This window comes from Corvus kubaryi, unplaced genomic scaffold (assembly GCF_017639235.1).
Source record: "Corvus kubaryi isolate FWS band 111438036 unplaced genomic scaffold, C.kubaryi_AGA036_p1.0 132, whole genome shotgun sequence".
Classification (NCBI taxonomy): domain Eukaryota; kingdom Metazoa; phylum Chordata; class Aves; order Passeriformes; family Corvidae; genus Corvus; species Corvus kubaryi.
This window is the reverse complement of record NW_024580666.1, coordinates 7,711,551-7,736,394: the sequence shown is the minus strand read 5'-3', so window position 1 is coordinate 7,736,394 and position 24,844 is coordinate 7,711,551. Positions and strand designations below refer to the sequence as shown.

The window sequence follows — 24,844 nt, the reverse complement described above, 5'->3', positions numbered from 1 at the left end:
CTCACAGGATGTTTCGTGATGATGAGCTGGAGGAGTCAGAGAAGTTCTACGTTGGTCAGCCTCGAGTCTTGCTCCTTATTTATGCCCTGTACAATACGCTGGTGGCCCGGTCAGAAATGGTGTGCTATTTTGTAATCATCCTTAACCACATGATCTCTGCCTCCATGATAACCCTGGTGCTTCCCATCCTTATATTCCTGTGGGCCATGCTGTCTGTTCCTCGGCCAAGCAAACGCTTCTGGATGACAGCCATTGTCTACACTGAGGTATGCTGCTGACTTTGCAAGCCCATGTCTAACACAGAAAACTGAAGTTGTAAGCTTTGCATGGTCCCTTTTCTGGTTTTGATCTCTAGGATCAGGGGTGGGCCTTCAGCCCTTCACAGTAAAACAAATATTTGCTAAAGCCCTCAGCAACTTTTGTGGTACAGAATGATCTTGTTTGTTATTTCCTTCATTGCAATGAGCAATATCCTTCTTGGCATGTAAAGCAGTTCTCACAAGAACAGACCATTTGCAAACTGTTGCTATGTAATTGTTAACCAAGAGACAGAATTCACTGCTTGTGGTATCTCAAGTACCACTGAGTATCATCTGTTGGTGAATGTTGATTGACTTTATTACTGAAAAAGTGTGAAGTGTTATTCTCTGTAGTAATGAATATGCTTATGTTCTCATAAAACTGACAAAGTGGTCATATTTTATCCCTCTTATTGTCATGAGGCTATTATATCTGACATGCTTATAAAACACCCCAAGTCTGTTGTGTTTCCAAACAGGTGGCCATTGTCATCAAATACTTCTTCCAGTTTGGCTTCTTTCCTTGGAATAAACACGTGGATTACACAAAAGATAAACCTTACCATCCACCCAATATTATTGGCATTGAGAAGAAAGAGGGTTATGTGCACTATGATCTTGTTCAGCTTCTTGCTTTATTCTTCCATAGATCCATTTTAAAGGTAATCTGGGTTCAGGTAGTTTCTTATGTTATATTAATTTTTCATTTCCATTCTTTAAGTCACTCATGTGATATACGGAAGTAATTCATTTGGATATCAGGAAAAATTTCTTCCATGAAAGGGTTGCTGAGGATTAGAAGTGGCTGCCCGGGGAAGTGGTTGAGTCACTATCCCTGGAAGAGTTTAAAAGACATTTAGATGTGGCACTGAGGGACATGATTTAGTGGTGGACTTGGCAGGGCTGGGTTAATAGTTGAACTGATGATCTTAAAGAATTTCTGCAACCAAAGTGATTCTATGATATCCCAACAGAATGAATTTGTCTCCTCCCATGTGAACACGTGACTGAGCTGAGCAATGCCTGTGATAAATTCTGCGACAGAAATACAGGCTTGATATGTTCTCTTCTTGTTTTTCCACTAGTGCCATGGACTGTGGGATGAAGATGAGAAAGGAGATAGCTCCAGTAATAAAGAGGATACAGATGATGAGCTCTCTCTGACAGGAGGCAGGAGAGACTCTTCTGCCTCTTTGAAATCTGTCAATCTTGCTGCATCAGTGGAGTCCATCCATGTCCACTTCCCTGAGCAGCAGACTGCTATCAGGAGGAAGAGTTCTAGCAGCATATCCCAGCTTTCTCACAGGTCCAGCTTCTCCTCACACAGATCCAAGAGAGGTAAATGTCATGGCATTTCTAGGATTTGGAGGAAAATTGTTCATTTCCCATAGGATCATTCTGCTGAAACCTTGGGCCGGTTGCTGCGGAGCTCCCAGGAGCTCCTGATTGCTGCTGTTTCTCAGTGGTGAAATAGGATATGAATCAATGTATCTTCATGTTTGAACACACTCCAAGCCTTCCTAAAGTTCAAATGAAGAGTCATACTTTGTGATTCATTATGTTTTTAAAATGACATTATCCAAAAGCTGGGAAAGGAATGCTCAGTGTGGCCCAGATCCAGAAGTTCTGGTCCAGCATAATCTCCAGCTAGAGGGAATGCAAAGCATATGTATTTTTCATATCTACATTTGTAGACACTTGAACGGAGAAAATGTTTTTATTGGGTATATTGAAAGAGATTATATGTCCCATCTTGTAAAAAGGGCGGGGGTACTCTAGCCTAAATGTATGTAATACCAATTGAGGTATCTGAGTCAGATCAGTCAAATACTTGCTTTTATCTCTAGTCTTCCCTTTTTGTAGCTATTAATCAAGTTTTGGTCTGCCAGTGGCTAAACCTTTACTGGCTGCTCTCAAGATTTTATCATATTGGGGGAAAAAAAGCAGAAGAATTCATTTCAAAGCTTCTTTCAAATGTGGGAGTCATATGAGATGGAAGTCGCAAGAGTTATTACTTTCTAGCTTTAGTATTTAAACTCTTCTTTTGAATTGACTTCTCTTTCCCTCCCTTTTTTCCAGGAAGTACCAGTACACGGAACAGCAGTCAGAAGGGAAGCAGTGTGTTAAGCATCAAACAAAAATCTAGAAAAGAGCTTCTCATGGAAAAGTTTCGAGAACAAATGATCAAAGCTAAAGCTTTTACAATTAAAAAGTGAGCAATATGAGGAGTTGTGTGGGTTTGGGGGGAGGTTCCAAACAGTAAAGCAGTACACCAGCATTTTAAAGGGAGCAGGCTACTACTGCTGTTAATTCAAGTGTTCATTGTATGCAGATGTCCTACCAGCTGAACATCAGACAAATCGGCAGTTGTTCAAACAGCATCTGCCTGATAAAAAGCTAAGTATCCCATGTGAACTTGGTTGGCTATGTATATTTCTACTGAACAAATCCTAATACAGGGGTTTGGAAGTAATCAGAACAAAGGACTGGTGTCTCTGCAGTCCTGTGAAGGCTGTCAGAGTAGATCTTAGATATCTTTAAAAATATTAATCATACCACACTCAGCCTTTACTTTCTTCAGTGTGAGTTATGTGCTGTTAAATGACATTGTGGTCTATTTTGTTTTAGGACTCTCCAGGTGTACGTGCCCATCAGACAGTTTTTCTACAATCTTATTCATCCAGACTACAGCGCAGTGACTGATGTGTATGTGCTGATGTTCCTCGCAGATACAGTGGACTTCATCATCATTGTGTTTGGATTTTGGGCTTTTGGGGTATGTCACAGAGGCATCTCTCCTCAGCAGGATTTACATGTTGGAGATGCTAAATACCATGCAAGTGTCCTTTTTCTTTGACCACCCTTATATTTTGCTTTTCAGAAACACTCTGCTGCAGCAGATATCACCTCTTCATTATCAGAGGACCAGGTCCCAGAGGCATTTTTGGTGATGGTGCTCATTCAGTTTGGTACCATGGTGGTAGATCGAGCACTGTACCTCAAAAAGACTGTCATGGGAAAAGTCATCTTCCAGGTCATCCTTGTTTTTGGAATACATTTCTGGATGTTTTTTATCTTGCCTGGAGTGACAGAAAGGTATAACCCTTCTAAACAAACAATATGGGTTAAATGCTGATGCTCTACCAAGTTGTTTGTATTTAAACCGGAGGTGCTTATAGCTAGGCTTTGGGATCATGAACAAGTTTCTTCTTCGTCTCATTTCTAAGCAGAAAGTTGGAATGCATTTCCACAGCAGTAACTCTGGCCAATGTAAGTTTGAGGAAGAATTAGTTATATATGTACAGAAATATTCTCGATTTAGGCCAAAATGCAAGCAGATGAAAGAGAAATTGCCTGTAATTGAGTGATTAGAGCCTTCAGCTGAGACAATGTTGGCCTCTGATCCAGTTCCCTGCTCCCAAGACTGCTGCATGCTGCTTTAGAAGAGCGAGTAGAAAATGTCTCCCTCAGAGTAACTTATGACTTAGCACTTTGCTGAAATGTGTGAACTGTAAATTTAAATCTCCTTAAACTGAGGAACGTCTAAAATATGTGTCTGTTCTGAAGAGCAAATTTCTCCTCCCATGCTCCTGCCACTTGGCTCTGGAGGTGATGTGGAGATGGTCACCTGCTGCACGAAATTTAGTGTCACATGCTTGGTCAGACTCACTCCCAAATCTAACGTGTTTCATTTCATGGCTCAGGGCACTGACCACTGCAGTCTGCAGTGCAGAGGTGTTAAAGCTCCCTCCCTAATGTTTGGCTAACTCCCCTTTTCCTACTTTAAGTTGCCTTGAGGTATTTCCCTCACTCCATTGACTGTCCATGGAAATTGAGTGAGTCACCTGGGCACATTACACTTCGTTAACAGTCAAGTTATTTTACTGGGGAAAACAAAATAGGTTTGTAGTGTAAAGAAAGGCTGAAAAGTCTCACTTTTTCTCAAAAATAAATGTTTTGTTTTTCCTCAGTGCATTAGCAATTGTGCCCAAATTTGAAAAAAAAAGAAATTCCTTTTTCAAATGGATCTCTTAGCTACTGCACATTGAGAATTGTTACGAAATAAAATAATTTTGACTCTGTCTGTGCTTTTGGGAAAGCTCTATCAAGCTGTTAATCTCAAATCTGCATCTGAAACATCCTGTATTCCTTCTAAGTCAAATTGAGTCTTGGAAATCTCTGCAAATTTCTTAATTAAAATACTTCTGTGGGATTTAAATGAAAATATTGGGTTATGACTGGCTGACAAATCCTGTCCATCATGAGGCATCTGCTGCAGATCCACTGTGCTATTGAATAGCAACGAGAAATGGCACATGTGAGGAGAGGTTGAGGGTTAGTTCAGTCTCAAGAAGAGAAAGTGAAGAGCTGGCTCCAGCTGCCTATTAATAGGGCATTGAGAAGAAGCTAAGCTGTTTTCAGACAGGACAAGAGGGCACAAGTTGGGAAAAAAGGGAAATTCCAGTTAGATATGTTGAAAACTCTTGACTGTTGTTGAACACTGGAGCAGGTTCCTCAGACAGGTTCTGGGATCTCCATCTTCAGAGATACACAAAACCCAGGTTTCTGAACTATTTGTTGGAATAAGACTTGGATCAAGCAGGGAAGGGTGAAAAATATTTTCACAGGTCACTCCGTCTTAAATTCCTGTATGAGGTGCTGCCATGAACACAAATAGCCACCAAAGCTGCCTTGATTGAGGGTTGTGCCATCATGGGGGCTGAGGAAGACTGGTCTGTGTTGGGCAGCAGAGGACCGCCAGCATCCAGAGGGAGAGGGCGCTGCCCCAAGCCCTCACTCTTTGGAGAGCCTATTCCCAGTCTCTCCCCTGTGACCCTGAGGTGGCAATGGATGCTGGTTTTAGACTTTCTCATTCAGTGTCTTTCCAATTCTGTTTTAACCCTGCCGTGGGGTCAGCAACCAAAGGCTTTTCACAGGACCTCAGGAAGAGGAAACTGCCAGGAGCAAAAAAACATTTCAAGTTAATTTGGTCATACAAAAAGCTCACCATTTTCCTTTATCTATCTTTTCCTTTACAGGAAATTTAGCCAGAACACGGTTGCCCAGCTCTGGTATTTTGTGAAATGTGTTTATTTTGGCTTATCAGCTTATCAGATACGCTGTGGATATCCAACTCGTGTTCTTGGCAACTTCCTCACAAAAAGTTACAACTATGTCAACCTGTTCTTATTTCAAGGGTAAGCATAGACTTACTGCCTTTTTTCTTTCTTTTGTGCAATAAAGATCTGCTGTAGTGAAATGCTGGGTTTATTAATGTCTTTTCTTCTCAGGCTGCTGTAAATAAGACAGTAAATTTTGCGCAGCATGCTCTCTATATGCCATAGGTCCCCCTGTAGTCCACAAGAAAAAAGAAAAATCTACCTCTGGAAGGAAAACTTCACAAAATTTCATCTCCCAGTCTGAAAACAGAAGCCTGATATACCAGTCAGCCATTCAGTCCCCTAAGAAAGAGACATTTTTAACACTTCTAAGAAATCACCTTTGTAAACAGACATAGAGGCTACACATTGTGCTAGAAAACAGGTAATGTTATTAGTTTTGCAGTCCAAAAAAGCAGTAAGGTGTCCAGTCCCAAGGAGACCCTTGGAGCAGGTCTACAGGCTCTACCTCAGCAGGTGTAAGGAATAGAATGAAAGAACACACATGAGAAGCAAGAACTTAAAAATAAGCACAAAAAGAAATGTTTGCTTTGAGAAGTGTTGCACATCTGAAGCTCTCAGGAGTTCGGAGTGTTAGTGCAAGGAACAGGCATAGCATCACCTCGGAGTGAAAGGTGGTTTTTACAGAGGCAGACCACACCCTCCACTTACACTGTTACAGTCGTCTTGTGATTAAGCCAGTTTGGAGCATATATGGATTTCACAGAAAAAACAGAATAATTTTGGCCTTTTCACAGTATTTGCACTGTAGTCTTCTTGCATTCCAAGGACAAGTTACAGAAGAAAGCTTTCCTCACATGAAATACTCTTTGAGGTGTGGCTGATCAGGAAAGTGTGGGACTAGGAAAGGGAATGATGCACTTTGAGCAGCTGCTCTATGCGTATTGATTTCCTGTTGATTTCTGCCTTCTTCTGCTGCTTAATCCTGAGTCACAAAGCCCAGTTCCATATGCAACTGAGGGCTGCCCACCTACTGCAAAGATGCCATGCAAGACTTGGTGTAAGGAGGTATAAAATTAATTCCCACCATCCTGTGGAAAACACGTCCTCCACTCCCAGGTCAGAGGAATTTAGGGATACAGGAAAGTCTTGTACTATTCCACCAGCATCTCAATCACAATTACTGGGCATAATGATGCAAAAGCATGTTTATGGCCTGGCAAGTAGATCTAGAGTAACATGAGCTATGGCAATTTCAGGATGTGAATGTATTTGTGTTTACGAAATCCCCCATTAAGCTCTTTTTATGTTGTCTTAATTCTCCCTTTTATCTTATGTACACTTGCTGTGCTTGCTGGATGTGATGCCTCTATTTCTGACAAGTTACCTGCTGTGGTCTCTCTTCAGCTTCCGCCTAGTTCCATTTTTGACTGAGCTGAGAGCAGTAATGGACTGGGTTTGGACTGATACCACTCTCAGTCTTTCCAGCTGGATCTGTGTTGAAGATATCTATGCTCATATATTCATCCTGAAGTGTTGGCGAGAATCAGAAAAAGTAAGGAAACCCCCTATGAGTGATTCAGGCCTTCTCTCCCCCATGCAGAAGGGAAATAATGATGAGTCCCTAAATAATAAAAAGTTTGTTGGAAGATATGCCTGGCACTTGTGTTCAGAAATATTCAGACTGTTGGGTACTTCACATTAGTTGTCAGCCACCACAAGTGAAACTTCAAATGGCTTCTCTTTTGTGCCCAGCTGATTTTTCCACCATTAATGTGAACTCCACAAGCACATGCCTGCTGGCTTAATTGCATGCCTGGGTTTCAAGGCGGGGGTTGGAAGTCCTGGTATTCACACAGTCTCACACACAATTAAAAGAGTAACCTGGAGCAGCAGGGAAGCTGCAGCTGAGGACAAAGGTCAGTAGAAGGAAGTGCATGCCCCACAGCATAGGTCCCAGGCACACCAGGTTCATGTAACTGCAGAGGGAACTCAGCTGGGTCCTTTGTCTCAGGAGAGTCCCTGCACATCCAGAACTGAACTGCAGGCCAGATAAACCCACCATTTGTCTCAATGAAATTTCAGTGTCTTTAAATCATTTAAGCTTCAGTTCAAATTAAACTTGCACATTCTGGATTCTTTATAACTGCTATAAAGATTGCAACCATATGCTTGCTTATTTTGCCAATTTGAAAGAGAAATTAAACATTATTTTAAGAGTGACCAAACCAGTCAGAAATTCTACATCTGCATTGAAATGGATTTATTTTTAAGTGTTACTGACGTATTTCTACTTTTATTATAATCCTGTCTCTTAATGGCAATTACTTTCCAAGTATGTCACTTAGATTAACTCAGAGCTAAAGTGCACACAAATCTTGCATATAGGCTTTTTCTCAGACTCCCACTTCTGCCATGAATGGAAGGAGTTCTGAAGAACTTCAGGAGTCAGAGAAGTAATAACCCAGTTCTACCCTGACTCTCCATCTCACTGCATTTTTTTTACGCTACAACTCACATTATGTGTAGCAGAGATCTGATGTGGGAATATTTCCATGCCTCAGCTGGCATGTGTGTGCTAATGCCATACAGCAAAATAACTCTCTCATGACATTGTGAGTGTTGTTCAAGGTACTTTGGTTCTCTGTCTTTCACTGAGTGGTATGCCTAAGTACTTTAACAGCTAGAGTCTCTCTGAAGTGTTCTATAACATCATTAAAGGTGCCTGAACTAATCTCCTGCAGACAAATAATATACCCCTGCTGATTTTGATACTATATTTTAATGAAAACAGTATTCTGTAGCATGAGACAAATTATTTGATACACTGCTTTTGCAAAGTAAATAATTGGTTTTAAATATAGCATTGTATTACAAATTTAATATTCTCATAGGGCTTTATGGATTCATGTTGCAAAGCAAGAACAATTTCCTGAGAGCCAGATTCCTGGTGTGTTTGAGGTGCAGTGCAGTTCAGTGCATCTTTATTTTGCACATGTGGTATGCAGTGCATGGAGGACAGGCTACTAAACACTGCAGAGTTAAATCCTGTAAGAGAATTACACCAAAATAAATTACAGCGAAAGCTAGACATTTTACAGGATGGTGAAAGTATTAAGAGTATTCAGTCATGAGGCAAATAACAGAGGACAAGAAGTACGGGCAAGGCAAAACAGACATGCCATGTGATCTGCTTTAAAGGGAGAAGAAAAGCAGTCACTTTTGTCCCCAGAAGCTAAAAAAAAAGAAGGATGTTACATCAGCAGTATCAAGATTTTAGGAAAAGCAACAAAATTTTAAACATTAGTTAATTGCAGTTGGTGTGGAATTCACTAGAAACAGATTGGATCAAGCCGGTGAACTCTTAGAAATACTGTAAGTGAGGTGTGAAATGAATGTGGAGGTAGTGCAATATCAAGACATTTTACTGATTGTGAATGTCAGTTGCTGGCAATTTTCCTGCTCCCTCCATCCCCCACAATATACAGTTTGCATCATTTCAAGATCTGTGGGAAGAAGTCTGCCTTAAGGAGTTTTGATAGAAAACTTTTTGGAAATGCAAATATAAGAAAGTGGTTCCTTCACAATAGCAGTTTTTGGAACCAATTTTTGTATCACCGTTTCTGCAATTATTTTATATTTTGTTCTTGTGAGTTCATGCTTGCACTTAGACAAAAAAAAAATCAAATTATCCTACCCAATTTCTCCCTTCTTTATGGTTCCAAAGAATCAAAGTCACAGAGGTTTACAATATTTTTCACACTGGACACGCACTTGATTTGGGTTCATTTGTCACTTTTCTCTGTTGTCATCAGAAATCAGGTGTCTGTGCAGGTTTGGCTAAAAAAATCTCAAAAATAGCTGGCCTGACATGGGGTAGAAAATTACCACAAGAGATGGGAACCCTTAAGATTGTTATATATTCACCCATCAAATCACATGAAGTGTAGGTCTGATAGAAGAGACATTACCATATTGCTGTTTGCTTTTGCAGAGATATCCCCAACCAAGAGGCCAGAAGAAAAAGAAAGTTGTGAAGTATGGAATGGGTGGCATGATTATCGTCTTGCTGATTTGTATTGTCTGGTTCCCACTGCTCTTCATGTCTTTAATCAAATCTGTTGCAGGCATCACCAACAAGCCTCTAGATGTATCAATCACAATAACTCTAGGAGGCTATCAGGTAAAAAAGAAGAAACGCTAAAAGCAAACTCTGTTTTTTGCACTGTATTTCCTTGTGCTATTTCTTCTTCCTTTCATTGAATTGAACTCTCCTGCTTTATGCAAGGTACCTGGCAAGCTTCCATAAATTACTCCTTTTGGGTTTAAAAACATGTTAGTTTATCACAGACGTAAAATGTTATCTTCATTTTCAAGTTAAAACCAGAATCTACTTGCAGTGGAAACTGAATAAAATTATCCTACAGGTCCACATAGTAGATACAAGATAATTGTAGGTAGCTTGCATCTCAGTGGAATGAGACTATAACCTTGTCTTATTGAATTGAGTGCCATAATTGTCTTGGACTGTGATGCACAGGATGCTGTACTGAGTATGTAGCAGCCAAGGTGAAGTAAATGTGATAAGCATGTGTTCTTTTGTTTCCCAGCCTATTTTTACCATGAGTGCTCAGCAGAATCAGCTCAAAAGTTTGGATGCGAATGAGTTCAATGAATTTCTGAGAAGCTATACGGGTAACACCGTAAGTGAAATGTAGAATACCTCGTTACTTAAAAATGTGTGCATGTTTCCATGGAGGCCTTTTGTGAGTTTTGTTTGTGTAGTTATAAGTGGTCATGAGTGCTGTCATCAATTGGAAGATATTTCTATAAAGAGGATTTGCATGAATAAAAGTTCAGACGTTGTCAGGACAGGGCTGGGTTATGAGACAAGCTACCATTAGTGTAGTCATCTTTGCACAAAATCCTGGAAGGCAGAAACCCTAGTTGTCCCCTTGTCTGAATGAAACCCTCCCCTGTAAATGACACAAACCTTCAGGAGATGTGATGCTGTTTGTGTACTGCCAATAAAAGCATGCTGTGGGGACACGAGTGTCTTGTGCACTTTTAAGCCCCATGCCCTTCCTAGAGTACACACATCTTTCACCTCCCAGTGAGGAGTGGTGGTGCTGTCAAAAGAAAGTGCGCGTAGCCCAGAAATGTTTTGACATTAAAATGTCAAAACATAAGCATTTAAGCATAGTCTCATCTCAGTGTTTCATGGAGCAACAGGCCCAGTTTTCACAAGTTTCTACAGGAAAAAACTAGTAATTAGTAGTAGATGTTGCATTGCTAATGTAACTGGCATTTGATCAGATATAACTTTAAAAGAAGTGCTTGCTACTAGCCCATTCAAGAATTCGATATTAGAATTTTGTATTAGATCCTACCAAATAGCCCATGTATAATAGCACTACTATTGTAACCTAGATCCATTTGGAAGTTACAAGGTCCAAGTTGCTTTATGCTTTGCAGACACTCTTCCATGCAGAAAGATACTTAACAAAAGACAGAGTAAAATTTTAACTTGAGTTTAAATAGACTCTACAGAGTTTACTTCATGAAATTTCAGTCTCACTTTGGCCAACATGGCCATCAAACAATGAGGCCATTTTTGTTTTGCCTTTTTAGCTTGGCCATACTTTGTTGATTCCCCTTCCTATCTCAAGCCCCAGCTGGTACCTGAGGAAAACACTCAGTGCACACCACTGCACTTACAATTAATCGAGCATTTACAAATCTGTCTGACTGGGAAACGCGGCTCTGTGTCTTGTGACTATCACCACACTGAAATTTTCTTTTCCTCTTCTGCACCTACAGGCTGCTTTGCAGTTTCTAGAGGGCTATGCAAGAGAAGATATAACTCGAGCAGATCTAGAAGGGAATTCAAACTCTTTATGGACCATCAGCCCTCCCAGTAGAAAGAAAATGATACAGGGACTTCTAGACTTTGATGCTGCTTTCACTGTAGTTCTTTCATGGACCATTCAGAGGTAATTAAAGCTGTTATGAGGTGGATGGATCATTTGCCAAGCATTGGCTCAGTAGAACAGTTCCACGCTGCATTTTTGGTTTAGTTCTTCAGCAAATTCTATTGTATGGCAGAGCAAAAAACTGAGAGTAGGAGGGAGAGAGACAGAGAGAAGTCACTTTTGTTACCCACAAAAACATTTGTTGCCTGCACATCTCAAAAAATAAAGAAGTGGAGCCACTACCAAATAGATTATTTAAAATTTCAAGGTGGAATTTTCAATGGGACTTGATGGGAAGGGGAAAAAGTAAGAAAATTTTAGCCTGTTTTAGATGGAGATGTTCAAATGAACTGCTCTTAACAGCAACCTTGTTAGCATTTCTGGAAAGTGAATACTTAGACCTCATTAAGGCAGAACGCCTAGGAGGAAATACAAACAGAAGTTCTTGGTCCTCTTATTAAGGGAGTCTGGAACTGATACAAGCTATTTTTATGTGTAAATACCATAACAATGGCACAGATGTATTTTGTTGAGACCTTTGTCTGTTCACTTGAGACTTTGGCCCCAGTGAACTAACTTTACAATGGAGTTTTTGAAAGAGACAGCCTAGACTATAAAGGTGCTGTACGCAGGCTAGAGCACACCCAGTCATCAAGGTCATTTTCTGGCTACTGTCTGCCAGCTGGGATTCCTGTACGTTGCTGGATTACACTGGAGTTAAGTCATCACTCCATGGAAATTAAATTCCTTTGCAGCCTCAGTATTGACATGTTTTGTTTGAAGTAGAAGTGGGATTGTTGTAAGAAAAGACTATGCACAAGAGGCAGGTCAGCTGAATCACTGTGGGAGCTCTGAACATGCTGGGTCTGTTCTTCCACAGTCAGAAATAGGCTTGTAATGAATCTGCAGCCTTAATTCAACTTTATTTGACACCCCCTCCCCCTTATTTTCCCAGAAGCACAGACTGTTAGCTAGTGAATTACATCACTCCATCATTTCTGAGCCTTATATTAATTTTTAGTACTGCTACTCAGTGTGCTCATATGATTTCATAGCTACAGGCATTCATGCACTAGTGGAAAGAGAACTTTTTCACCCTCAAATTTTATCTTGTGGAGTACATGGTGATCATGAATGACTGTGTTACAGACTTGCCACAGTGACCTCCTCCTTAACTGCTGCCTTTCATCTAGGCCAGGAGGCCACAAGCAGCAGTGAGGTGTGCCTGTTGTGTCACTGAGGCAGCATACACATTTTCTGCCTTTGCCCATCATCTGCCGGGGGTGTTTCTCTGCAGCCCCCAGCAGCCCAGGAGCTGCCTCACCCAGCTGCTGCAGGGGCATGGCCTAAGGCATTGTGCAAAAGCTGATCTCGCCCCAGTTGTGTTCTGCAGCTGGAGTGAAGCCTGGGGGCGAGGCAAGGAGGTCCTGTCAGTCTGTCAGACACATCTTTCTCCAGGGAAGCTGTAGCTGACTGCAACATCCTTAGCTGTCCTGGCACCGAATGGTCCCATTGCCTAAAGTAAGCAAAACGACATTAATCTGTCATCCTTGTCCTGTAATACATGCAAAGGCATAGGCAGTTAGAAAAACACACCCTTAAGGCTGGTACATGTCTTCTGTGAAAAAACCACCCCATCTCAGGTACAGGTAGCATGATGCTTTATCACACACTAGGATAGCCAGGGTCAGTGCAGCTAGACTAGGCAGACAACCAGATCTTGCATTCATAACACAAGTGCTCTGGTTATGCTCTCATTGTAGGTTGTCAATGTGTTTCCCCTTTTACTTCCAACAGAAATCTCTCCCTTGGTGCCAAAGCTGAAATAGCATCAGATAAACTTACCTTTGCACTAAAAAACCATACCAGAAGGGCTATTGCTACAATGATGGAGAAACGTCAACCGGAAAAGGTGTAAGTTACTTTCTTTTTCTATTTAGGCACAAAATTTCCCCTTTGAAGCCTGATTTCCTAAGGTGGTCAAGCTTGTGCAAATGTTTCATTTGTCTGCCCATCTATCCCACTCTAATAACAGATGCTAACAGCATTGAAGCCAAGTAATAGTAATATTAGAGGTAAAAACTTGTTTCCTATTATAAATGTAGGCTGAGAGGACCATGAACACTGGATCATCAACAACAAGCATAGTGAAGCTATTAGTAACTTCTCTTTGATTTGCTGGATAAGCACAAGTTCAGTATATTCACAGTTCAACTCGCCTTCGAGTTACATTTGTTCAACTTGATCTGAGGATGTTGTATTGTGGATGTTTTTTGTTCTAAATAACCATCCAGACTGTATTTCATATTGTTACTCCTGAATAGTACAAGATTGGCAAGGAAGCATTAAATAACTGAGGTCAAAGGGTAACATCTGCAGTCGTTTCTGACATCAGATCTTTTCCTGTGATGGAAATTCACAAGAGATGCTCTTCATATGAATATCAAACATTAGTCTACGGCTATAGCCTTATAGCATTAACAGCAGTGGTACCTCCTTTCAGATTTGAAGAGCCTGGCTCTTCCTCTTCCACCTTCTCACTGGGGATTACTTCACAGCAGTAGTTTCTAAGTACTGCTAAGTCAACACATCATCCCTGGAGGCCACTTGATCTGATTTGTAGCCACAGGAGTTGAAAAGTTTAATCTGAAACCAACAGGGATTGTGAAAACTCTGAGGTTCTTATCTGTTACTAGGTAGAAATTAGATTTGCCTTTTCTGTGCACAGCTGTTTTTCTGGACCCACACACACTTGTACTTCCAAACACACTGCTATTGCACATGTGATCATTGCACTTAAAAAACACTTGATGCCTCTTTCCTGCTGCGTGAAGATACAGCAGTATTTCCTAAGGTAATGTAGGGCCACAGAGGGTAGATTTTTCTCATTTGTGGTTAGAAGTAATTCATTCATAATTCTCTCTTTGCAGGAGGCAGGCAGTAACATAGAAGATACCCCTGCATTTGCCTGTCCTGCAGTAATTTTGTACATTTAAGGTTTTTTACTTGGTCATAAAGGAAAACTGGTTGTGACAGCTATTAGCCATTCAGATACTTCAGCAGGGAGCTTTCTGCCACCATCTCTGCTGGGACAATTTAGTTGCTGAGCTCTAACCTTTTCTTGGACCTGCTGGAGTGATCAGAAGGGATTTTCAATTGGCTACCCTTGTTCTTCCTCAACGTGGTGCATGCAATGTAGCCAAGTGTCACAGGACTTCTCTGAGAGCTCCTCTTTCCTGGAATTTTTGTCATTTGAGGAAAATGTTGAGGCTGTGTCTCTGCTTTTAATTAAATGTGTCTCCCTCTAGATACTGGTAATTTATTCCCACTTAAGATGATTTGATTTTGAGTACAATGGATGAACTTTTACAAACATCTTTCTTTCTAAGTTTGAAATCTCCCTAAAAACTGTGAAAATATTTCCCAATGAAAAATTCTGGCAAAAATTCTCACTCTTTTCAGGTGTTATTATCGAAACACCTTGCAATTCTGAAGTCATAGCTGTGCTCACCACATTTTTCTAGCTTGTTTACTACTGGTGATGTGCTGCCTTTATTTATGACTCTATAGCTGACTATAAAAGCAGCTTTTTTAAAAAGGGGAACAAAATATAAAGTCTACATTCCATGCAAACACACATGCCGCAGGTATGTGGAATTCATGGTGTGTGAGTGGTGACATTATGGATGGAACTCTCTGCTGAAGTTCTGACAAAATGTAGCTGAAAACTCCAGCTAATTTTCAGATGTGACATCTGCACATTATGAAGTCATAACTTAAGCCAGGAATGGCTGTGCATAGCACTGTTAGGTATTTCTAAATTATTTTAGAGGTGAAAAAATATGAAATATTTGATATCTCATTTTTTTCCAGAACATTAGAGGAAGTGTACCCGTACTACATCAAGGCTCCTAGTGATTCTCTGGCAAAACCCATAAAGCAGCTATTGAGAGGTATGTCTCCAGACCATGGGGAACAGAGCATGGTTTAAAGAAGTGCAAGGCAGCACTCACATTTGTACACTCACAGCTGTTATGGGGCACCTCAGTCTGAAATGCACTTAAAATGGTTTCTACTTGGTGTCTGCAAGCTTGAGGAGAGATAAGGTAATATAGTATAAGGCAGAAAATGTGTCTGCATGTATTTTAGCTTTGGATTTAACAGTAAGAGCTCTAAGGATGAAGTCTGCCTTCTTTCCTTCAAGTCTGCTTTAGGAACTGTTTTCTTTTGTTTTACGTGTAAGTGATCTCAAGTTTTACTTCTCTACATCTCCCTGCTACCTTACTGTGAACAGTCAGAAGTGTTGCATGTCTGCAAATAAGCTCCTCAGCTTAAATAATGACACTGCATTGTTTTTTTTTTAAGCTATTCCTTCCTTATTGGCTACAAAGAATCCACTTTAGATAAATCATTGAATTTCAGAGTGCTGTCAGCCAGTCAGAATCCATACAAGTACTCACGGACCTACAGAATAGGTGCACCCATGCACATACACACATGTGAAAAACCTGTTGGGTTGGAAGAGTAGGAACAAGTCTTTATCTAAGAGCAATTTTCTCAACAGAGGCTAAATTTGGAGCTTGAGTGTAATAGTAATAGTGCTACATAGTATGTTCCTGTCATGGTTCAGTGATTAGATTCTTTGGGAAAAACAATTCTTGAGGCTGAGCCCAGCTCTGTGAGTAGCAATAAGTTATGAGTGCTTCACTGTCATTGGTCAGGTTCCTAATTTGAGATTCTTCAGAAGGGCTTTAATGTGTACACTGCTTATGTACACTCAGGAGGACCAGAGTTCATCTCCTGTCTGTTTGATCAGTATACGTAAAATAGCATAGCATCCTTTTTTTGAGAGAGAATAATATCTTTTATCTCAGACATAAATGGTTTATGGTGATAGTTTCACTTTGAGATACAGAAGCTGACTGCTATCCTTCCAGGTTAAATGTGTTTCTCTAGGCCTGAAATGCAGGTGTGATGAATGCTATTGATATTTTGGTGTGAAAATACCAAAATTATTTGACAGTTGTACAGAAGAGAATGTAGGTGAAATGAAATATTTTATTAATTTAGTGCAGATTCAGATGAGATTTACAGATAAAAAAAGCACAGAAGTCGGGATTTCATACTTTTGTACACAGAAATAATGCAAAATGGAGTCTAGAAAAATTTTACTTCTGCATTGTTCAGTCATGTTATAATGCTGAAGTTTGAAATATCTGTCTCAGTTTGATTTTTGCAATTCTCGGTGTATATATATTAACGCTTCTTTTTTCAATAGACTGCAAGTGGGAAAATATTACAGTTTCCCTTGTCAAAAATGGATCTGAAGAGGGAGCTCGTGAGTGGTGGGTTTTGAATCAGCTTGGAAAAAGACAAAAAACGTCTCAGGAGAGTCTTGAACTCTTCATATTCAGTGATAAAGTCAGTCCACCGAGCCTTGGATTCTTGGCTGGTTATGGGTAAGGAGAAGTCTTTACATAAAATTAAATAAAGTACATAAGATAGAAGTAGAGATGACTTTATTTGCTTTATTTTTTGGGGGGGGGGGCTATTTCTTTTTTGTTGTTGTAGTGTTTGAAAGTTGCAACATTTTGAAAAGGGGTTTTGTGAGATTTTCAAATTCATGTCAATATTATCTATAGAAGGGTTAATAGTTGCAAGGTTAGTATTACCCCTGCTAACTGCTTTCTGGTGGGAATAAAAACAGAAGCACCCTTCACACCAATTTCCTGTTGAAGTGAAATAATTCAAAATATGTTAGTTTAGCTGCAGGTCAAGTTCTGCCCAAACTCTGCCTGGTTTTAGTGCCCTTCCCAATCTCATAGCCAGGACCCTGGTTGTGAAATAATTATGAAATACATCTGCACAGACAGAGGAAGGCAGGACACTAAGCATTCCCAGGAGATACACCCTTCAGGTAGGATTTTGGAGAAGTCCCTATAGAAGGATTATCAGTGGGTAAATGTTAGTTTGTCACCAGTTACATATACTTCAGTAAAAAATATTATATATGAAACCTGACAGATTATTTGCCTTTAGCAGCCAGCTGCTGTCATATTTCCAATTGTGACGTGCCAGCTGTAGCAGGCAGGATGTGAACCATCAGCAACTGGGGTTAAACAATTTAATCAGCAGCCTCAGCTGTTTATGATTCCAGATTTGTGTGGTGTTCGAAGAGATCTTTTCTTTCATCCTGCAGCACAGCAGAAACAAGATCCTAATTAGAAGTTAATGTTCACCCAGCTGACAGACTACAGTTAGCCATGTAGATGAGCTTCCTCACACTTGGCTGCCCTTTTACAAGGCACGATTCGAACTCTTCCTTTCTTTCTTTTCAGCATCATGGGACTATATGCCTCAGTTGTCCTGGTGATAGGGAAGTTCGTCCGTGAATTTTTCAGTGGGATCTCTCACTCCATCATGTTTGAGGAGCTACCCAATGTAGACCGAATCCTGAAGCTGTGTACTGACATTTTCCTAGTGCGAGAGACAGGAGAACTGGAACTAGAAGAAGACCTGTACGCCAAGCTAATATTCCTGTATCGCTCACCAGAGACCATGATCAAGTGGACTAGGGAAAAAACTAATTGATTTCTTTGGTGTCACACTGCAAAACAAGTTGGTTCAATCTGAATTTTAAAGGAAAAAGAAAAAAAGCACAATATTCTCTTAAGAGCTAAGCCTTTTGTAGTTGGGTAGCAATGATTTTTCACTGAAGGAATCCTGGAAGCTACGGCCTTAGGAATCCATGCTGCCTTTCAAATTAAGCATCAACAGTGAAGAAGGTTGAATGATTTGTTGTTTTTAATGTGCCACTCCTCTACAATCTGGGGACCGCTTTGTAATTTAATCAGCAAAAAGTTTGCATCTTTGGCTAATTTAATTTTCCAGATGACCATTACAACTTAGAGAGAAATGAAAGGAGTGAACCCACAGATGACTCCAGTGTACCTTCTTAATCCTTTCTGGAGCCACACAGTTTGGATTGTGCAATATGCTGTTGTACATCACTGACTTTCAAGCTACAGTAATGGGACGCTGACGAGCCTTCAGGACACCCAACACCCAGCACCACAGTGGGAACTGAAGACATTCTAGCCATACCCATTTGTAGAAAAGCAGAGGTTTTGATGTACAAAAGACACTGTGGACAAGCCTCTGTCAACAAAAAGAAAACAAGTAACAATCTCTTGAAATGCCTTATTTTATTTGTACAGTCACAGGAGACATTTCCACCAAACATCAGTGACTTTTCTCAGGAAAAAGAAAAAGCAACTGAAACTTGACACTTCGTCAAGATTAACTAATGGCTAGAATAATTATGGTGAATCACGGGGTGTTCTGCTGGGCCATTCTCTTCAGAATTACTGCTTTCCATTGGATGAGAAAAGAAAGTGAATTCAATGACCTAACGAGCTACTTCATTTCTTATAACCCTTTGAAGACTGAGTAGTGTGTGCTTCTCTCTGCTCCCCATGACATGCTTTCTCCCATTTCAATGATTTAAGGCAACTGTTGTTTTGCTGTTAGCTGATATTTTTCTTCCAGTGTTTCAGGTATACGAAAATGTTTACATATTCCAAGTCACATTTTTACATCTGAGACGGGTTTTTTTTTAAGTTCCCAAATATAGACATACATGTGAGCTTGAAAAATGCCCTTTTATTTTTAATTGCTATTATTAGTGAAACAAACGGCTCATTAGAGAACATTGCAGCATGAAAATTTACAATTGCAATGTAGATTTCTTTCCATGTTAAAAAAAAAAAAAAACCTGAGAAAAAAAATCATTGAGTGGGTAGGGTATATTAAAAGGATATACTTGTAGTTTTGATTCAGTAATGACTTAAAATAAAGCACATGTTGCAAAGTCATTTTAGAAGTATTTTTTCCTCTGCCTTTTTACATGAAATGGGAAAAGTTTGACATTCTTCTAATTCTGTGACAAATAAATCTCTTTCTTGTAGTTAGCTGCTATTTATTATATGAATGATTAGTTAATCACCAGAAAGAAACTAACATAATTTGCTGGCACATTTTACTGCAGAACTTCATAAAACAGCACAACTAAATGAAGTTGAAACATACTCTGCTGAGTGCTTCCATGACAAATGCTGTCACATCCATTCTATACTGTGAAAACTAACATTTTGAGCACCTTGATGTGCGCAAAATAAAAATGGCTTCGTGATATTGTAACAATAAAATAATTTGGTGACTGGAACTCACTGGAAGACAACCTGATTTCCTCTGAAGTATAATAAAAAGGTGGCTGCTCATACAGCCAGGCAGCATTCCCCCTGGAAAGTTTTTCTCCATTTCTTCCATAGGTCCTGTGAATGAAAATTGAAATATACCAGACAGCCCTGACACAGCACTCGGGGATGTTTAAATGTCCTTTATAGTTAGATGGATCCTCACCTGGGTGTTCAATGATTTTAAGGAGACTAACACTGGATGGAGAAGTGTGAAGGATGTAGTGTGTTTCTAAAGGTACCAGCCAGCAGAACCATGCTGGCCACAGTTGGTCCCAGCTCCCTTCCTGGTTCCTTATCTTTAACAGGCACTTCCTTTCTGGTGAGAAAAATCTGTCTTCAGAACGAGCTGTACAGTTACTTGGGCTTTGCAAAAATGTGCTGCTCTTTCTTTCATGGATTGATCAAACTTTGAAAATAAAAGGATTCTTCTGTTGGTTTTTTTTTATTTATTTATTTTTAAAACAGCCTATAGTCAAATCACTGATCTGGACTTGGTAGCTACCTGCAACAGGTGAGAAGTGTACCAGACTGTCCTTTGAGTCCAGCTGTCCAGATAAAGTTGAAGTGGCAGCCAGCTTCCAGGGGCATTCTAAATGGCCAGTACTGGGGCCATTACCATCTAATATCTTCACTGACATCCTGGAGGACACGACAGAGTGCACTTTCAGCAAGTGGGTGGGCTTCACCCAACCTGGGTCTGGGGGGACTTGTGATAATGCAAGTGCGTCAGCTGCTTTCCTGGGGCATGGCCTGGGCAGTTGCTACAGTGGGGGCAGGACTTCCTTGAAAGGCAGATCTCAGGATGCTGGAGAAATTATCTGCTGGGTACTTCATGAACTAAGGCAAATGCAGCAGTCCTGCCTCTGAGGCAGACTAACCCTTACAGCAATTCAAACTATGTAGATGGGTTGGGAACAGCTTTAGAATAAAAAGAGCCAAGACCAGGGGTGGGAATTGCAGTGTGCCCTTGAGGCAAAGGAAACCAACAGCACACTGAGCTGTACTTACAGGATCACAGCTGAAAGTCATGGCAATTTATTAGTCTCCTCTGTTCAGCACTTGTGAGACCGCATCTGGAGAACTGCATGCAGCTTTGAGGGCTCCAGTGCAAGAAAGATACTGACATACTGGACTTAGAGGGCAGCTGAGAACACAACATGTGAGGAGAGGCTGCAGGAGCTGGGCTTGTTCAGCCTTAAAACAGAGAAGTCCCATGGAAGAGCTTATTGGTGTCTACAGCTGCCTGATGGTGAGGTACAGAAAAGGTGGAGCCAATCTCTGCAGAGATGCATGATAGATCTGATTAAATAGAAGGACAATTATTTTTACCATAAGGGAGTCAAACACTGGAGCAAGTGCCCAGAGAAGCTGTGAGATCCTCAGCCTTCAAGGTTTCCAAAACTTGGCTGAGCAAGCCCTGAGCAACCTGTTGAAAGTGGCCGTACTTTGGATTGTAGGTTTGATCTGAAGCCTCCTGATGTTCCTTGCAACCTGAATTACATCACGATTTTAAGATTCTGACAGAGATGAAAAGTAACCTGCTGGTGTGCTTTCCCAGTCTGTGGATGCATTCACTCTCTTGTTCTGCCTATCAGTAGTTCAGACATAACTCCATAAAGCAGGAGGAGAAGCAGATTTCAGCTGCAGTTTGTTTTCCTTGGCTCTATTTAGAAACCTGCTTGTGCTTACGCAGGCAGTGGTTTGTAAGTCAGAGCAAGGGCAAGTGCTTTGACAATACACCCAGCTGTACCACCAGGCATCCCAGAATTCTCACTTGCCTGTGTGACAAGGCAAAATGTTCAGCTTGCATTGTTTGTGTAATCAAAGCTTTCACAGTTTTCCCTGATTTGGTAAACTGGCTAATCCCTGGGTAATTAATATAAACAGATAAATAACTAGATAAAACTGCTGCTGCTCTGCCTGGCACCATGTGATATTTAAACAGGGTTTCTACTCTGGGTGCATATGGACTATTTTAGATCAGGTTTTGTTGCTTCCTTCTTGAGAGGAAGGAAACCAGAGGAAATCTAATGCTTTATTAAAAGCTTGGGAAAAGCAAGAGAAAAGCAAACTGTGAGCGTGCAACAGGAAAGGCAAATTCCCTGTTTAGTGGCCAAGGGAGCAGCACCTACAAGTGCAGTACCACCCTGACCCACTGTACTGAAGGGCTACAGGTTTTTTTAGGTTACATTAAGAGTTAAGGTGGACACTTAGGACAGCAGAAAAAGAGCTGAAGAAGAAATAAGTATTCAGAATCATTCAGTGAGACTCCTGTGATTGAAGGAGCTCCTTCAATCCTGTTTCAAATTGATGAAGTTCATGGTATGAGAAATCATTCACACCATAGCTTCAAGATTTGTCTGAGGAATGTGCTGCACAAGTAGAACACCATGCAAGGGACCACCAAACATCTCTCCCTGCCTCTCCTGGCCTGACAGGCACCTCCCAAGGCCAGTTCCACTGACTGCTATTTAGAACTGTTATTAAAGCAGAAATCTAATGAAAACAATCTTCTGCTATGGAAAAAACTAGTTGGAGAATGACTGATGATGAGGGGAACTGCAGACTTTCCTCTCTCAAGTAACAGGGGGAGTATTCATGTATGAAGGAAACTATCTTTGTCCCTCCTCCATATGCAGAGATTACTGATATACTTAACAAAATGCATGAAATGGAAATACTAACCCTGTCCCAGCCCAGGCTCTGGACTCACCAGATCATAAGGCCAAACCAGAATTCATTGCCTAGATACACATCACACACAGAGCTCAGATGTATTGTGATCTCTTCCTGCCTCTCCTCACTAGCAAGATCACACACAATCCTTTCATTTCCTTGGTGTGGGGTCCACAAATGAATGTATGAGGATCCCCTCCTCGTGCGAAGTTCTCAGTGCTGTGGTTCCAACCCAAACCCCCTTCAAAGGCTTTCATGAGGTGGTATCATTTTTCAGAGGGAATCTGGTCTTACTGTGAGGAATCTGACACCTCCATAGGGCCTGAGGCAGCCCAGCTGTGCTGGATGTGCTGCATCACTGGACACTAGCTAATGCCTCCTATGCAAATTTAGCATCTTGCCTTGCACATTCAAGTACATCAAACACACACATGCATGGACAGTGTGCATCTGTGCATGTCTGAGGTGTGTGTCTCTCTCTCTCTGTTTTTCAAGAGCACAATTTTGCTGTATTACCTCTCATTAATATTTCAAGCTGCTGCCTTCTGCAGCTCGTGCTGGGGCGGAAGAGGGAGCTGCCAGCAGACACAGACATGACCGTCAGACTCCTGTAGCAAACATTCAGGGAAAGCACATTTTTAATGTTGTGGCAGAAAGGGTGAGGTAATGCAGTTAAAATATTTATGAACCCTTTCAGCTGACATCTCTAAATACCTTGTAGAGTCTAAACTTTGGAGGTCAAGGCAGTGTATTAACTAGATATTCATCCAGCTATAACATTTTCCCTGTTTTAAACAATGCTGGGGACAGGAGGGAGGGAGGGATGGGTGGATCAGAGAGAGAAAAGAGAAGGCCAGTTGTAAAGTTCATTGCATATCAAAAGGAAACACATGGAAAGTTTGGACAAAAATTGGACGGTACCTTTCTTCTTTTCACAGAAAGCCTTCTAAAGTTCTCTTTTAAAGGTTCAAAATAGTCTTCCTCAAAAAGTGTCACAAAATAAGGATGAACTCCAAAACCTCCAAGCTTGATACAACACCATGTAACCTGGGCTGCAAAAAGGCAAGTAGGATCTGCAAAAGATCCCACTTGGTTTTATTCCTATTCCACGGCTCACCATCAGTTGAGCAGAAACATAGTGCTTACAGATGGTGGCTTTAGAGATGAGCAGCAGATTGTGGTCTTGTTATTCAAAGAGGAAGGAAAAAAAATAGATAAAGGAGCAAATAGTTAGATGAGAAAAAAACCTTAAGAAATGCTTCTATTTACCAATTGCTCAGATGGACAAATAGGTATAGCACTTAAAATTGTTACAATGAGGCCCCTAGAGGTCAAAAATCATCATTTTTGCATGGTTTGACTCTGCCTGCTCTCTTCCTCATGCCTACATGACCAACATGACTTTTACAGCTGGGCTCCATTCCTTGTCATCAAATCTCACATGTGCCACATCACAGATCCCCTTCCCTATCCCCTAAAAATCTGCACAAGTTCACAGCTGCCAGGGCTCTGATGTAGAGATCCCAATGCCAGCCAGCCCTGCCTCCTCCCTAGTACTTCCAGCTCAAGTCCAGCCTCAAGCTCTCTCTTGCCCAGGCAAGCTCCAACTCCTGCACCAGCATAAGGCAGCGGGAGACACCAAAGGTTGGCCTTTGAAATGGCACAGTTGTACTCCCACCCAAATAAAAGGCACAATGAAAGAACTGAGGAAATCTGGCAGAGCTGAAAGTCCATCATTGCGAAACAAAACGACTGAAGGTTATTTGTGTGAGCAAGGAGACAAAATGCCTTTTCAGATGGCTTTTTGAATCATCCTTTTTTACCTACTGATGTTTATCTATCTGAGCTGTTTCTTTTACAGTACTCAGCCCATCTGGTAATTAGCTCATGATGTATGGATTCAAAACATATCCTTAGTACTTTGTTGATGAAGTAATATTTCTCTTGTTTGTTTTGCTTAGACAAGGCTCCACAGCCATTCCACCAGGTCTGTGGGATTTCTGTAGCTACTTCATCTACTTTCAGCTAAAAATAATTTTTTTTTTTAAATTGTTGGTGGTCTTGCTTGTGGTCCAAAGGAGAGGAAAGGCACTGGTCTCCACTAGGGTTTCTGACAGACTCTGAGTCTGCTGTGCTGGAGCAGGTGAATGTATTTCTCATCTCCCTTGGTCCAACATCCCTTTCTTTTTCAGCTGACCAAGCAGAGATTCAGATGGCCATGGGTCTTCTTCAAAATACATCCAGGGAGGTGCTCTCTATGCTGAACACTTCTCAAGGTCTCCTGGGCAGAGGCTGGAGTCACCAACCAAAGTGGCCAGCCCCAAAGAGAGAGTGCCACCTTCCACTGAACTCTGTAGGAAATACCTCTGAACCAAATGTCCTGGCTGCAGCCTGGGGAGACCAATTTCAACACCTTCAGTCTAAGGTAAGAGTCCCTTTTTCCTGTGGCCAGGCTTGCTGATACGCACGCACTGAGGTCAAGATCCTTGACATGAAGTAAAGAGCAAGGCATACAGAGC

General features: G+C 41.0%; 1 protein-coding gene across 5 annotated transcripts in view; it reads left to right on the top strand.

The window, feature by feature from the left end:
- PIEZO2 (piezo type mechanosensitive ion channel component 2) overlaps window positions 1–20,086 on the top strand; it is a 290,923-nt gene extending 270,837 nt beyond the window's left edge. For all 5 annotated transcript variants that reach the window (XM_042031628.1, XM_042031618.1, XM_042031647.1 and 2 more), the window contains 15 exons: window positions 8–266; window positions 779–961; window positions 1,385–1,637; window positions 2,379–2,511; window positions 2,928–3,075; window positions 3,181–3,395; window positions 5,339–5,497; window positions 6,827–6,974; window positions 9,414–9,602; window positions 10,030–10,122; window positions 11,240–11,412; window positions 13,189–13,305; window positions 15,265–15,344; window positions 16,670–16,850; window positions 17,730–20,086. In XM_042031628.1, coding sequence (XP_041887562.1) covers window positions 8–266; window positions 779–961; window positions 1,385–1,637; window positions 2,379–2,511; window positions 2,928–3,075; window positions 3,181–3,395; window positions 5,339–5,497; window positions 6,827–6,974; window positions 9,414–9,602; window positions 10,030–10,122; window positions 11,240–11,412; window positions 13,189–13,305; window positions 15,265–15,344; window positions 16,670–16,850; window positions 17,730–17,982 — 2,584 coding nt within the window. In that variant the 3' untranslated portion in view covers window positions 17,983–20,086. The remainder of the gene's footprint in view (window positions 1–7; window positions 267–778; window positions 962–1,384; window positions 1,638–2,378; window positions 2,512–2,927; window positions 3,076–3,180; window positions 3,396–5,338; window positions 5,498–6,826; window positions 6,975–9,413; window positions 9,603–10,029; window positions 10,123–11,239; window positions 11,413–13,188; window positions 13,306–15,264; window positions 15,345–16,669; window positions 16,851–17,729) is intronic.
- The last annotated feature ends 4,758 nt before the right edge of the window (window positions 20,087–24,844 follow it).